Below are 16,112 nucleotides of genomic sequence, written 5' to 3'. Positions count from 1 at the left end.
TCCAGACCCTCACCGATCGGCTCTTCCACAAAGGTTTTTGCTTTAGACCGTCAAATCCTTCCAATTTGGTTTGTGTTTTACAGTGAATTGGGTTTAGCGAATCTGTATGTATGGGTATTTGGATTTGTGTTTTTCCGTCAATTTTCAGAATTTGGATTGTGTTTTTCCTTCAGTTTTCAGATTTTTTAAATTTAAAAAAAAAAATCGAACTGAACCCGTCTAACCGGAAAAAACCAATCCGAATTCAATTCGAATCGAGAGAACCTAACCGAACTGAACAGTAATATCGGTTTGATTTCCAGTTTTGAGAAGGAAAAAAAAAAACGATTGAAACCGAACTCGCTCCTAATATTAGGTATTATTGTAGTAGAAAGTGAAACCTAAAATACAGAATCATATAATTAAAAGAGAAGAAAGGTACGTACTCTTCCTCTTTGACAGTATAACCTGACAAATTTGCTGCTTCTCTGAGAGCTCTCCTCCATAAGAGGATCTTCTCCTCGTCCTTGTATTTGCACTCAAGTCCTGTAAATGCATCACCGAAACTACTCGTTTGATTTCGTACATGGGATGGATCCACCTTGTAGAAAACTGGCCAAACTATTTGCTGCCTTGACCTTCTACATTCAAGGATATATACGAGTTCATCCAAGCACCATCTTGACGATGCATACTTTTCAGAGATTACAATGATTGAAATTCTCGACTCTTCAATTGCTTTTAGAAAAGCCGGTGATATCTCTTCTCCTCTTTTAAGATGGCGATCAATGAATGTGTCGATTCCGTTACGGTACAAGGCCGCGTATAAGTGATCTGTAAAAGTAAAGCGTGTATCTTCACCTCTAAAACTCAAAAATACATCATATGTCCATGAAGGAGGCAAGGAAGAAGAAGAGGCAAGTTGAATGCCCATAAGAGAATTAAAGACAAATGAACTAAAGAAAAGAGCCTCTCAAAGAATTGGAATATGCAGTATGGTATGGAGTGTGGACAATGGACTCTCTCTTGTTATATATATCAGGCCTTATGCATGCTTTTCTTCCTGTGAAGGAAGCAGCAGTTTCCTACCACCTTCAATGTGAATGTGGACTCTCTCTTGTTATATTAGTCCTCATGCTTTTCTTCCTACCGACCAAGCATTTCCCACCTACTACCTTTCAATGTAAATGTGGTCGAGTTGAAGGAGATTTTCTTCCTACCGACCAAGCATTTCCCACCTACTACCTTTCAATGTAAATGTGGTCGAGTTGAAGGAGATGAACTTTTGTGGCAATTAATTGACGAATGAAAAATATAAAATTGTTACTTAGCGGTCTTTAATTTGAAGAAGAGGAAGTTTTGTTGCAAACTACTACTGATTACCTTTAATGTAACAATTCACCATTATAATATTTTAAAATAATAACAGACAGCTGAAAAATCTAAAAATATTACAAATAAAGTGGCCATACCAAGAAAAGTATCTCTGATGATGTAGGTAAATTTCTCTCCACTGACAAGTGGGGGTCGTTAATTTAAGGAAGAACGTGTCTTTTTCCATCATGGAGTTTCTTTTTCCCTTGATCGATTGATCACTATAGTTTGTCTGTATTCAATTATTTGTTGATGTTGTAATCACCTGTGGCCTTTAGGAATGAAATGTTTGTTATTTACTTTATTTTATTAAAGATTTAAAACTTTATTTATTATTATTTTAAATAAAAAATATGAAGAGTCATATTCATTAGAGAAGTTATATCTTTTATTAAGGGATATGTAGAGTTTTATAAATAGCGAACTCCTCAAACAGAACAAAGTGGTCAATAATATGTTCATATTGTTTTCCTTCCCTCCGTAGTAGTACTCATATATAATTCTTATTATCTTTCTACTCATCTTGATCATCAATGGGCAATTGATCACTACTTGGCACCCGGTTTACCGTAATCGTGCTTACGGATTAAACACTCTGTGAGATTCAACGGTTGTATGTTGGAGTTGTAGATAGCCGTTCTAACCAACATGTAGGGAGGCGTCTCCGACTTTAGGACAGTGACAACACGCCTCTCTTGATATCACAGGCAAGATAATTCTTTACCTTTTCCTTTTTACTGCTTTATTTATTGATATATGTGTTTGATACATTTAGGTATTATCTAATTGATTGAATTTACATGTGTATTATGATGATCATAATCATTTATATTATCCTACATGAAATAATCATTCCGACCCATTTGCCCACTTTCAAATGTCTAATTTTTGTTTTGTATTTTTTTTCGATGGATTTAATTAATTAATTGCCAGCTAAGCTGAATAAATAAGCAACACATGTTTTACCTCTCTTTCATCCTTGTTATCTAGAGGAATTTCAAATGTCGTTCGATCTTTCCGGTACAGCCGAACCGTCTTGAAACTTTATTGCCTGGAGTTATAATTTGCAATCCAAAGCACTAACAAGCAATACTTTGTAGAATAAACATGGAGGTCCTAACGTTGAAGGTCCAAGTTTCCTATATAGAAATTGAACGGGAACCGCTCAATAAGAAAATTTAGTTTATTCACTACGGCATTTTTTGGAACACTTGGTGGACTTATTATCATCGCCCAAATCATATTGCACACATGTGAAGAGATTAATCCACACACGCAAATTTCAATATTTAATTATTCACGCACATCTTCATGTAGATGATTGAAGTTGTTCATGGTGGATTTGGTGGTGGTGGAGGAGGAAAACCAACAGAAAAAAGAAAGATGCACTGTAGTAAACGAAAACGGAAGAGGAAAGGGTGAAGGAGAGAGAGAGTTTAGTTTATTTTTTTTGTCAAACAATTAATTTGTTAGATTAAACTTACATTAGTTACTGACAAAATTCAAATGTATACCGTTATATAAAGATTCAACTCTTTTTTACTACTGTGGTAAATAATTACTTGTTAGAGTTATAATTTTTTATTTTTCAACATCCTCTTATTCTATTTTTTTTCACTGTTTTTCTTTGTGGGACCAATAATTACTTTCTTATGTTAATTCGCACTCGTCGCTTTTTGAGTGGGTCCTCGAAGCGTTTTCTAATTAATTTGTTCCAAAGTTTCACTCCTCATAATTTCGGTACAATATTATTGAGGATGCATAGTTTTTAGAGAATATAAATATATAATGATCGAAATTCTCTAACTCCTCAATTGCTTTGAGAAGAGCCAGAGATATTTCTTCTCCTCTTCTAAGATGGTGATCAATGAACGTGTTGATTCCCTTATTGTCCAACACCTTGTAAAAGTGATCTGTAAAATTGGTTCGTGTATCCTCTCCTCTGAAGCTCAAAAAGACATAGTACTTCCAAGGAGGAGGATTGCAAAAGGAAGAAGAAGAGACAAGTTGATTTTCATTGGAGAAATCCAGGTAAATTGAAGGGACAAGGATTGTCTGCCCTCCTTGTTCCGGTGCTCTCCTGTTTTGTGTGGTCACGGTTAAGCCACGTCAACATTTTATATTATTTTTTATAGAGATAATAAGACAAAAATGAATAGTAATATAAAATGTTGACGTGGCTTAATCGTGACCACACAAACACATGAGAGGGCACCGGAACAAGGAGGGCAGACAATCCTTGTCTAAATTGAAGAGCCTTTCAAAGAATTGAGTATGGATGCTGGACTGGTACTCGCACCAAGAATTCGCTTTTGTTATATATCAGGCCTTTTGCATGTTTTTTCTTCCTATGGTAGGAAGCAGTGGCTTCCTACCACCTTCAATGTGAATGTGATAAAGTTGAGAGCAATCTTCCTTGGAATTTGGAACTTCAATTTATCTAACGGAGATTTACCTTAGTGTTGCCGACACGCTTTCTTTCAACTCACGACACCAACAACAAAAGAACTTACATGCCACGAGTCCATTGCAAATGTATATCACACCAAACAAGACCTGACACGTTAAAATATTAGGGCGCGTTTACGTAATCATAATTAAAATAGAGGAATTAGATTGATGAGGAATTGAATTGAGGAAGAGTTAGAATCAGATTTATGTTGAAGCTGTTTACTTAAATGTTCTGGAATCGGAGTAAAAATGAAACGAAATTCATATAAGTTGTTTACCAATTCACCTGAATCGGAATGAAAATTAATATAATTACTAAAGTACCCTTAATCTAAATAATAGAAAATTTCATAACTTTTGAATACAATTTCACACACACACACACACATTTTATTAAAAGGAGAAATTAGGTTCACATCCTTTTTTTTGTTATTTCATTGATTAAAATCCTATTCATTTTCAATTTTTGATCAAGGTCCTTGGGTATTAATAACATCATTAATTATTTGAATAATAAAATATTTTTATTTTTAAAATATATTCCTTTTGTAACAGCCCGTCCTTAAATATTATAGTTTTTATAATTTTGAAAGTGTGAAATTACAAAAAATGCCCTTGAGGTGAAGGTGTTAACTTTCATTGACCAACGCGTAGTGAGACGTACTAAATATTCTTTTAGCGTATTCCTGAAGTATTCGACGATACGAACGCGTAAACGCAAACAGAAGTGAATTTGGAGTTACGGTTAAAGTTTTACGGAACTGTAAACCCGATAAATACTTTTGTTTTAGTTACTATACATTTTATTTTATACATTTATTTTTGTAATCTGTATATTTTTATGTTTTAGTTTTAAAAGTAGAAGAAGAAGTGGGGAACGGGAGAAAGAAAAAGAAAGAAGGGCTACTGCCCAATCGTGGAAGAGGAAGGAGAGAAATGAACAGCCAATGAGGAAGAGAGATGAAGAGGATGGCCAACCAGAGAAGGGGGAAAGGAGGGAAAGGAGGAAGAAGAAATGAAGGGGGAAAACCGGGTTTTCCCTTGACCTGTTCGACCCGACAAGCACCACGGCCAAATTCGGTCATTTTTTCCAGCAAATCAAAGCAAACCACCACCTAGAAACAACTTCCTGGCCTTCCCTCTTCCATTTCCATTCAAAATTAGAAGGAATTTGGTGGTAAATTGTTCAAAAACCAGAGGTGGGTGTCGTGAGACTTTTGCTAGAAATCCACCAATTGTGAAACGTTTTCTTTCAATTACCACCACCATTAGACTTCCCTAGAACCCAGGAACAAAGCCCAGCCAGTGGTGGAGGTGTCGGAGCTTGTATGGGGTCGAATTGAATCACACCCAAATCTAGGGTTTCCGACGGGTTTTAGCAAAATTGGAGTTTTTCTAGGCCAAATTGGACTTGGCCACAGGTATAAAGTTTACTCTACTCTTTGAGATCTTCAATTTTGTAATTTTTGAGAATTTTTAAAAATAGTTGAATTTTCCGCCGAGTTGTGGCGGCGCGTGGCCAGGGGGCCGCCAATGCTATTTTAAGGCTATGTTAAATGTCTTGAAGTCAGTTTTGATATTTGGATTACGTAGGTTGATCGTTGGAGCCTAAATTCTCTACGATACGTTAATAGGTATTTATGTGCATTGACGATCCGACCGTTGGATCGTCACCAAACTTTAATATGTTATAGTACGTAATATTTGAGCATCATAGGAACTTACAGATCGGAAATCCAACGTACAGATCTTTCCGAATTGGATTTGTAAATTCGTAAAATAAATGTTAACAGCCACTTGGTTTTGGGTCATTGGCGGAGATCCAACCGTTGGATCTTAATGAAATTTTAGTATGTTATTATAGAAACTCAATGTGTATCTTCGGAAGTTACGAATCAGAACTCTAAGTTGCGGATCTCTTGGATTGAGTTATGTAGGGTTGTGGGTCCCGCCGTTGATCTTTGACCGATGGTTGACTTTTGGTCAATGGATCTCAAATTATTTTAGAATGTCCTTAAGGATGTGCTTTATATGAATTATGTATTCTATTGATAAGAGTTCTGAGATGTGATTCGATAATTGTTATAAAAGCCAATCATTCAGGACACCTCGATGTATGTGTTAGTGAATCATAGCGTGGGCTCCAAGTGAGTGGATCTTTTCATTTTATCATATGTATATAATTGATAGTTCCACAAACGTTTCTAAAGTGATTTATACATATTACCCTACAAATAATTAGTGCGAACTACGAATGGCTTGATCCCTGTTTATGGTACGTAGGCAGTTTAACGAGACGTTAGATGCAGCCATATAATAAATGAGAATAAATAATTGAGGCAATAGCCTAGTTTTGGGGAATTGAGTAATATGAGGGACATTGGTGGAAAATTGTAAGATTTGACCCTATGTTTTAGTAGCTAAATGTGGGTCATAATTTAATGTGTAAAGAATCAAGAAATTGAAGTAAGGAAAAGTAAATAATGATAGTTAACTTAACTAGTGTCTAATTGGGCTTATCACCGTTGATTACTCTCAAAAGTAAATAGTTCGAGAGTGGGGCGCTACAGTTTATGCATTCTAAACCATTTGTTTATATGTCTATATGTCTGGAAATATTATGATATGTTGAATTTCAGACTTACATCCTGGTATTTCCATATGTATATTCCTTGCACATAATTACTGTGAACGCTTTGAAGTGCAAAGGTGAACGCAGGACACACAGGTAAATTCGGGTAAGGATACAATATCAGTTGAATTGATGAGGTTATGGTATGACTACATTTATGTTTTAAGCAACTCCAACACTGTCGTATAGATTGCAATAATAGGTAACTCCGGCATTGTCGTACAGGTTGCTTATGAGTTGTACATGTTGTATTAGACGCATTTAGAGCTCATAAACATGCATCCCGGTGTTAGTGCTCTTGTAGTGGTTAGGGCACAGTCTCTCATATGATATTCACCTCTCGCATCATACGCTCACCTTGGATCCAAATTAGGTGCACATACCTGTCGTGCAGACCACTTTAGGTGGTTCCAACTCGTAGGTGAATCGCGATTATTTGCACAGTTTCCATGTGATTGTAGCGCTTGAGCGTACTTATTTACACCCAGTCATGTCGTACAAGTCACTCATATGATATTCACCTCTCGCACCACACGCTCACCTTGGATCCAAATTAGGTGCACAGGCCTGTCGTACAGACCACTTTAGGTGGTTCCAACTCGTAGGTGAATCGCGATTATTTGCACAGTTTCCATGTGATTGTAGCGCTTGAGCGTACTTATTTACACCCAGTCATGTCGTACAAGTCACTAGAGGTGACTTCGACTTATGTGTTTGCATTGATTGATGAGATATGGATAAGTTGTACAAGTCACCAGAGGTGACTCCGACTTATATGCTAGCATTGACCGATTAGACATGGGTGTAGTCGTACAGGTCACTAGAGGTGACTTCTTGATTGATGAGATATGGATAAATCGTATAGGTCACTAGAGGTAACTCCGACTTATGTGTTAGCATTGATTGATGAGATATGGATAAGTTGTACAGGTTACTAGAGGTGACTCCGACTTATGTGTTAGCATTGATTGATGAGATATGGATAAGTCGTACATGTTACTAGAGGTAACTCCGACTTATATGCTAGCATTGACTGATGAGACATGAGTGCAGTCATACAGGTCGCGTTTGGTGACTCCAGCTTTATGGTTGAGCTCTAAATTCAGCCGTACAGGTCACGTTAGGTGACTCCGGCTGACATATCATTTGCATTGAATTATATCACCTGGCTTATACATTTACTGTTGAGATACTTGACATGGCATATACCTGGCTTTCACTGCTTCGAGCATGATTTCTATATACATATGCATCCTATTTTTCTGGAAAGTTCATTTGGCCTATTTGTTAATGCATTGTGGAAATGATGGACATGGCATACCCGTGGTTTTACCCATTTTTTAATATGAGTTGTATATTTATATATAAATGTAGTATTGTCTTATGGAAAACGATACGGGTTTTACAAACAGGGGTATTTACTTTTAGAAAGGTAATAGTTTTGGGACGATTGGTTTTATTGCTCATTCACACTCTCTTTTTTGTGCCCCTCCAGGTTTTAGCTGCCAAGTTCGTATCGACGAGGATTTGTGGCGAATCTTAGCATTGGTGGTTATCTCTGAGGGTATAATTCTTACCCATACTACTGTACTTTACTTATGCTTTGCATCATACGTGAAATGGGTCCAGACCCGCTCACCGTGCACTTTGGTAATTAGGCACTCTTAAGTTCAAATTTATGGCCAACACGGCTCGATTCGGGGTCCTAGTGAACATTTCGGGTCGGGATGTGTCACCTTTAGTGTTAAAAATGTTACAATTAGTATATTTATATTTATGACTAAATTTTTTAGCATATATTTTTATTTTTAGTTTGTACCTATTTTTAATTTGCAAATATTTTTTAATTTGTACCAATTTTCTTTTCATTTTTAATTTGTACCCATATATTAGTTTCTTTTTGTGCCCATATTTTGTAAAGTTTTATTTGTATTTGTACCCATGTGTACACCGTCACGTGACATTGTATATTTAATCAATGAAAGAAAAATTACATATAGTATATTTATGTTTTATGCCTAAACTTTGTATCATATATTTATATTTTTAGTTTGTACCCACTTTTAATTTGCAACATTTTTTTTTAAATTTGTAGTATTTTCTTTTTAGTTTTATTTTGTACCCATGTATTAATTTCTTTTAGCGCCTATATTTTTTAAAAATTCATTTGTACTCATATTTTTTTAATCTCTTATTTGTACCCTAATTTATTTATAATGTACCCATTCTTCTTTATTAATGTACCACTTTGTTATACGTGAAATGTACCAATTTTTTTTAACACTATGGATACATTCTTTTGCCATTTATTATTTCTTATTTTTACATATTTTTTATCCATTTATTCAATCAAAATGATTGATTTTTTTTATTGTAACCGTTTCTAATAGTATTATAATGAGGGATTTTAAATTTATAGGATTATAAATCTTATAAAATATCAAACAATTAATGTCAAAAATATAAATATTAATAGTAATATAATGAGGTGTACAAAGTCAAAGGACCTTGATCAAACTTTGAATACTATTAAGGTTTTAATCAAAGAATGTTAAGGATTAAGGATCCAAAGTATCCCTTATTAAAATATTAACAATTCCCGTTAGAAAATAGGGAACTTTAACAAAAAGCACCCGGTACTGTTCACTTTAACGAAAAACCACATTTTTACACTAAAAAGTCAATCCTGGTACTATTCACTTTACCCTTTATTTTGTCCTTATCATTAAAACTCAAAGTTTTCAAGCCCTTTTCATTAGTTTTCCTTAGAAAATATTGGTTGGCTAGCACCGTTGGAAAATATTGGTGCATTTTTTTACACTGAAATAAGTCTCCCAACAACTTTCTAGAACCCACGGGTTCTCTACATCATTGTTGTTCCATATTCTGCTCTGCACACACAGAAGAGAGAGAGGAGAGAGAGAACACGTAGGCTCGGCATTTTCTCGCGTCACCGTAGCTACGTGGGCTTTCTTCCCCTTCCGGTGAGTTGCTTCAGGTTCATTGATTTCTCTTCTTCTTCATCATCGTCTTCTTCTTCTTCTTCTTCTTCTTCTTGGGTGCTGTGAATGCAGAAAGGCTTGGTTTTCTAGAAACAGCAGGAAACTTTGATTGTTTGGCTATTTGGGGAAGATAGAAATATGGTGTTTTGGTTTGCCTGAATGAAAAGTTTTGGTTTTTATGAAGGTAGAGGTGTTTTAGGAGTATTCATGGGTATTTTGGGTACAAAATTTTGATTCCTGGAGTGTTCTACCCGGAACTCAAATGCTACCTTTATAGAGGTAATCCAATTCCGGGCAATTCTGGAATTGAATTCCTGATATTGGGTGGTCCCCATAGAAATTCTGATTCCCTAATTGCTAGTAAACGTCGGAATGAATTGGGAAATGTGCAATTATATTTCTCTCGATTCCAATCTCGATTGGTAAACACACGCTTAGAGTAATGAAATTTGGGTGATAGAATTACAGTATCATCACGATTCAAAATCATACATAGATACTTTTTTCTTTTTGACCAGCCCCACCTTAGCCTTCTTTTGGGTGGAAATTTTTTTCTGTGTGCCATTATTCAACTCAGCTACAATCATTCCTCTTTTTCTGTCGGCTACATGATAAAGTGATTCTCTTAGACAATAAATTTTTCTTTCTCTTTCTCTTTCTCTTTTCTATGAGAAAAATAACAACAAATACATCAAGCAAAGCGTTCGGACTAGAGATGGCAATTTAATCCGTCAAGCACGATTCCCGAAAGTAACCGACCCGAACAGTTCGGTTTCGAAGATCAAATTTTGAATTTTTTATGGTTATGGGTAACCATTCGGTAAATTGTTCAGTTTCGGGTTCGGTTATGGTTATAGGGATATCCACTCTGAACCCGTCCCTTTTTCATTCTTTAATAAAAAAATATAAATATTTATTATTTATATTTTTTTTATAAAAGAATCAAATACCTTTTTTTTTTTTCTCCAGCAATTTAATACTCCTTGGGAGACTCCAAAGGTTTTGAGTGTGTAGTGCAGTGCAAACTTCAAAGGTCTTTATCTTTATTCCAAAAATTTTAATGCTTTCAAGTTTCATGGAATTTGGAAGAACTCAAAGCCAAGAACCCAACAAACTATTTTCCAGCCACGCTTTCACACAAAAATCTGAATTCCTCTCTCTCTCTATCTCAGAGACTACAACAACAACTACTAGAATAACAAGACCCATTTGCCAGACCTAATGCAAAGCAATGGCTTTGACAAGTCATTCCTTTTACATAAAAACTTGATTATTTAGGACCACAGATGTTCTGGAAATCAAATTAACCGCAATGGCATGCCACCAAATGTTAACAACTATTTTATTTACTTTACCTTTACTCTACATCGGCAGCGTTAATTGATAAGCAATCAACATTCTACAATGCCGGCCAACTGTGTTGAAACTATTTATTTAGGAATGAGAGCTTCTACTCTCACCCAGCCATTCTTCCAAAATTACCCCTTTATAATAAACAGAAGTTTGTTTTTTCTTCTTTTCTTTTTTTTTGTTACTATTATTTGGATAATGGAACAAGAGTTCGAAACTATTATAATAATTTAGAAAATTAAAAGTTTTGAACTCAAGATGCATGAATAAAATATAACACCATATTCACTAAAATATTGAGTCGCATGCCTTTTTATGGTGCAACTTTAATAATTCCATCATGAACAATGTTGTTGATTAATGTAGCTTCATAGCTAACAATTAAAAACAAATCACACATTTTTCTTTGCTATATTTCAGAGAATTGTGGAAAAGAATGTAAAAACACAAATATAGAGCAATAATACACGACATTAACAAAAAGTGTACTTGAATATTTATCTATGTTTCTATCCAAAATGCACTAGTAATTACCAAAGTCAAGTATGAGTCGCTTGCTAGAGATCTAAATAGGAAAAATGAAGCACAAAATTAAATTGACAATTATTGTAGTTTCTTACCTTTTATATTTTATTTTAGATGGGTTAGGTACAATGTTCCTCATCTTTCTTATAATATTTTTCTGTTTCAAGAAGGATAAGATTTATATTTTCTTCTTTTCTTGTAATATTTTTATGTTTTAGAGAGGTAAGGTTCTTTTCCCCTCTTTTTTTTCCTATATTTCTTTTTCTTTGAATTTAAGGGATGAGATTTATATCCTCCAAATTAGATGTAATTTTTTCATTTTGATTAATAAAATTCTTTTGTACCACGTAGATTTTCCACAAAAAAAAAGTTAGGTTCTTATTTTTTGGACAACCGTTAGCGTTATTGGGTTAAATTGTTAATTGTTAGGGGGAGGAGAGCAGTGGGATTGAACCACACCAAAATGCATATGCATGATTGTTTTCTACCACTGTAATAAAGAGTCATTTGAAAATTTACAAAACTACTACCACATCCAAATTTAATATAATTATGATACTGCCACCGCGTTTTGTCATAATCAGTAAAGAAAGTTAATTAAGTGTTTCTATATGAAAAAAGTTTGTGACATGCTTTTCATTAGTTTTCTAATTCTTCTTTTGTAAAAACAAATAGAGAATGGCACGGAAAAAGAGTGCTAACAACCACCGCTAGAATACTTACTCCCTCGTTCGATAGCTTTGTTAAATGGCAAATATATATATATATATATATATATATATATATATATATGTATGTATATGAAGAAATGGGCATTCAACAAAGCTGGAGATGGTGCTTTACTGCGATGATATAAAGCAATCATGTGTATTCACTTTGGAGTTAGTTCCATCCCACCAACTCCCCTCCCTTGTTATTTAAGCAAGTACTCAATCTATCATAATATAAGTGGAGGTACACTGAAAAATATATTAGTTTCTCCTTAAATATCTGGTATTTGAAAAAATATCTCGCGCCTGAGGTCCTCTGTTTCAATTCTCCTTTCTCAATATCGTTCATATTAAAATGTCATGATTTTTTTTTTTTTTTTTTTTTTGGGTTGTGGGGCGGATCGAAGGCCTACCAAAGAACAAAGAAATGGACCTAGTTCATCTCAATCCCAACATGCTTAAACTTGGGAATTCTTTTAACATTGGCACGAGAAACCAATAACTAGTTGGTAAAACGACATCTTAATTAGACGTTTAGAGTTACATTAGAAATATAATCAAATATACACCGAAACCGATAGTTCGTTTCAAGAGATGACTAGCTAGAATCTCACATATCCAAAGATTATATATACAACAACAGGATAATCAATATGAATATAACAAAGAACAAAACTCAAAACAACATCATCAATTCCTCGACTATCAAGTCAACTTTTCATCAATTTCTGCCTGCTTTGCACCCACAGAAAAAACTCAGAGATAACTTCTAACGGCATTCCCTTTGTTTCTGGCACTTTGAAGAAAACAAACACCCAAGAAATGGTGCACACAACAGCATAAATAGCAAAAACACTGGCGAGGCCAATCGAGGTGAGCATGATAGGCAGTGTGTAAGTCATAATGATGTCTCCAATCCAAAATGTCAGGGCACATATTGCAATGCAGAGGCCACGAACCTGAGTCGGGAAGATCTTCGAGCAAAGGATGTTAGGGATTGGTCCGAACCCCATGACAAAGGTGCAGAAGTAGACCACAATGCTGATTGTAGAAATTGTTGCATTGACAACGGAACCCAAATGGACAAGTTGTCCGAAAATTAGTACTAGGAGGGTGCCAGTTAGCACCGGTAATGTAGTCAACAACAGCGACCTGTGGCAAAGACAGACGAGTAAGAGATGAAGAGAACAGTTAATGGTTTACTTGTGGAGCAAGGGAATTACTATATATAAAAATACCTTCTGCCAGAAGTATCCATTAGTCTCGTGGCAATGCCGATAGACGGAATCATCAATAGGGTTGTGAGAGCACTTATGAGAATAGATGAAGAGGTGGAACTAAGGCCTAAATCCGATAGGAGAATTGCCACCCCTGCTTGCTCAAGAATTTGGGGAGTGTAATAAAGAACCCCATTTATGCCAGAGAACTGCAAAGATAAAAAACAATCAGTCATTATTCAAAACTCTCAGATGTATTAATTAGAAACGTGTAGTACACATTACAATAAAACTATTTCTACCACATTTACGCGAACGTGAATTAGTACTTGCTGAAGAATTTGAATTGCCACCCCAACGAACAATGCGCGCTTGACTCCTGGTTCTAAGAGATCCTTCCAAACGGATCCTTCAACAACAGTTTCCTGGGTTTCAATCTTTCCTTCTCCAAGATGTTGACTCAGTTGGTTCCTCTTGAAAATTAGAGAAGGTTGGCTAACCAGAGCAGAAGCTTGAAAATATTCGTTGTCTTGAGCCATTTCAGGACCGCCAACAACTGAAAGCATTGAGCCTCGTCAAGACTCAAGTGCACCCTCCTGGTGCAAATAGACTCTTTGGTACTCTTCTGTCTTTTTTCCATCTTTTCCAACCTTCTCAGAGTATTTGTAAGCCAACGCCCAGCCACCGCCAATGTCCATACTACTCACAGCTTCACCACTAGTCCCCAGCATGAGGCTGCTATTGTGCCTCATGCCAAATAAGCTATTGGACTTACTAGGCATCATGTCATTTACCATACTTGCTGATTTTTGACCTGAGAGCAATGGCCTTCGAACATTGTCCTCAAAATCAGCTGCATTTCCATTCCCCTCCAAATCCCAATTCTCCATCTTGTCTTGGCGTCCACGCAGCGCCACATTTAGCACTCTGCCCATGTTGAGAATGCTGCCCATGTTCTGCAAATTAAGAAGGCTGCACATACTTCCTGTGTTTTCGGGAAGAAGCTTCTCATGAACACTGCCAAATAGATTCACAAGAGGATCCACGTAATGCACGTTTGGATTCAACAAGCTTCCTTGTCGCGACATCAAGCCAAGATTGGCTTGTCCTGTGACAGATTTCGCAATCATTGACGCCCTCCCCTCGAGCATTGAAGCCCTCCCATCCTCCTGTCCATACAGCCTTATTTGATCTTTATCCGAAGTCATTTCCTGGCCTTCACTGCCCTCATTAGCCGGTCCAATTATGTACTCTTCCAATGATGCTTCCCCTCCAACACCAAGTCCCTCGAACGGCAAAGCCATCTCACCTTCATATCAATCAATCCTAAAAAACTAAGCTTTCAAAAAATGAAAAAGGTGAAAACCCGCTATACTTTTAGACATAAGCACAATATCAGCACCGAAAACATAAGCATTCATAAATTCAAATGCAGTACTTTATGCACCTGAAACATCTTCCTGTCCAGGTAGTCTCTGCTGAACTTTCTTAGCCTCAGCCATTCTTCCTTTACTAACAAGCCACCGTGGAGACTCCGGCAAGTAAAACAGAGTCAATCCGAAATAAACCAAGGAATAGAAAGAACTCCAAGCATCATTCTCCAACTGGGGGCATCCTTCAGTGACATTCCAAACATCATGCAGTATGACAAAAACATCCCTCCCGAACCGGTAAACTGTGGGAGAGTGTTCAGTAGCCCTCTGATTTCGGGTGGGGCAGTTTCGGAAATGTAAAACGGGACAAGAGTAACGGCTAGTCCAATTCCAAAACCATCTAGTAGCCTTGCCAAAAGAAGAACATAGACATTTGGAGCCCATAGCATTACCAAACCATTGAGAAAATATAAAACTGATGAAACTATCAGCATTGGACGTCTTCCTAGCCAGTCTGAAACTGGCCCTGAGAATGTTGTGATGACAGTGGCACCGATCAAAGACATGCCTACGATAAGCCCTTCAATTGTCGGTTGGGTTTCCAACTTAAATTCCCTTTTGATGTAAAGCAGCCCCTGCAAATATGATTTGTAAATGTCACAGCTTCCATACTAACTAAGCCCCAAATCACACAACTCAATGCCTGCTTTTGATACGTTTTCCGGGTTGACGAGGAAAACCCTACAACTATCATAACTCAAATTAAATAAAGATATGTGCAATCATTTGCAAAAGAAGATAATTATTCATTCCTCAAATGAGATCTCAAAGACTTATTACTTAGATTAGCATTTACCCGAGTTCGAATCTCTCTTATGTAGTTTAAATTAGATTGAAATGTCGCTCGAATAAGAGAACCATCATAGAAATAGTACCTGCAATGGTTGCATTGTCCCATCCTTGCAACAAGTTTCCTGTCGCAGCAGCAATGGCTACAAAAACAGCTCCCCACATTCTTTCTGCTGCCACAAACAACAGGAGGACCTTTCAAACCCAGAAGGGAATTCAGCAGAGAAATAGAGAAACTCTTGGACTTTGTAGCATCAACCTTAAATTTATATAATTTAATTAGAAATTAATGCCAAATTTGAATATATATTTGCTTTCTTGGAAAGAAAGAAATTACCTTTCAAGAAGAGAGAGAAACCATGAAATTAAAGTACATATCTTCTGATCTCAAAGCAATGTACATATCTTCTGAGAAGAAACAATCTCAGTAAGTGCTTTTGGGTTTTAACAGGTTCCATAAAGTTTTGCTGAAATTCCTTGAGTGCCTCTTTCGAACCACACACAACATGTAACCCTCTTCCTGCGGGTAACTGTTAACTGCCTAATTTTTTTTTCTTTCAAATAATCAATGAGAACAAAACTCAAAGATTAAAATACTAAAGAAAGAGAATTTAAAAAAAAAAAAAAAAAAAAAAAAAAAAAAAAAAAAA

General features: G+C 36.0%; 1 protein-coding gene and 1 pseudogene across 3 annotated transcripts in view; both read right to left on the bottom strand.

Moving 5' to 3' along the window:
- Positions 1 to 1,078, bottom strand: part of LOC103435015 (TMV resistance protein N-like) — an 83,737-nt gene extending 82,659 nt beyond the window's left edge. For 2 of the 3 annotated variants that reach the window (XM_029089650.2, XM_008373403.4), the window contains exon 1: positions 426 to 1,056. In XM_029089650.2, the coding sequence (XP_028945483.1) occupies positions 426 to 913 (488 nt within the window). In that variant the 5' untranslated portion in view covers positions 914 to 1,056. Of the gene's footprint in view, positions 1 to 425 lie in introns of all 3 variants that reach the window. The other variant, XM_070807756.1, reaches the window with a different exon arrangement.
- Positions 1,079 to 12,666: 11,588 nt separating this feature from the next.
- On the bottom strand, positions 12,667 to 15,715 carry LOC103455071 (monosaccharide-sensing protein 2-like; annotated as a pseudogene).
- Positions 15,716 to 16,112: the final 397 nt, after the last annotated feature.

The sequence above is a fragment of the Malus domestica genome, chromosome 02, assembly GCF_042453785.1.
Source record: "Malus domestica chromosome 02, GDT2T_hap1".
In the NCBI taxonomy this organism is placed as follows: Eukaryota; Viridiplantae; Streptophyta; class Magnoliopsida; order Rosales; family Rosaceae; genus Malus; species Malus domestica.
This window is presented reverse-complemented; position numbering and strand designations above follow the sequence as displayed.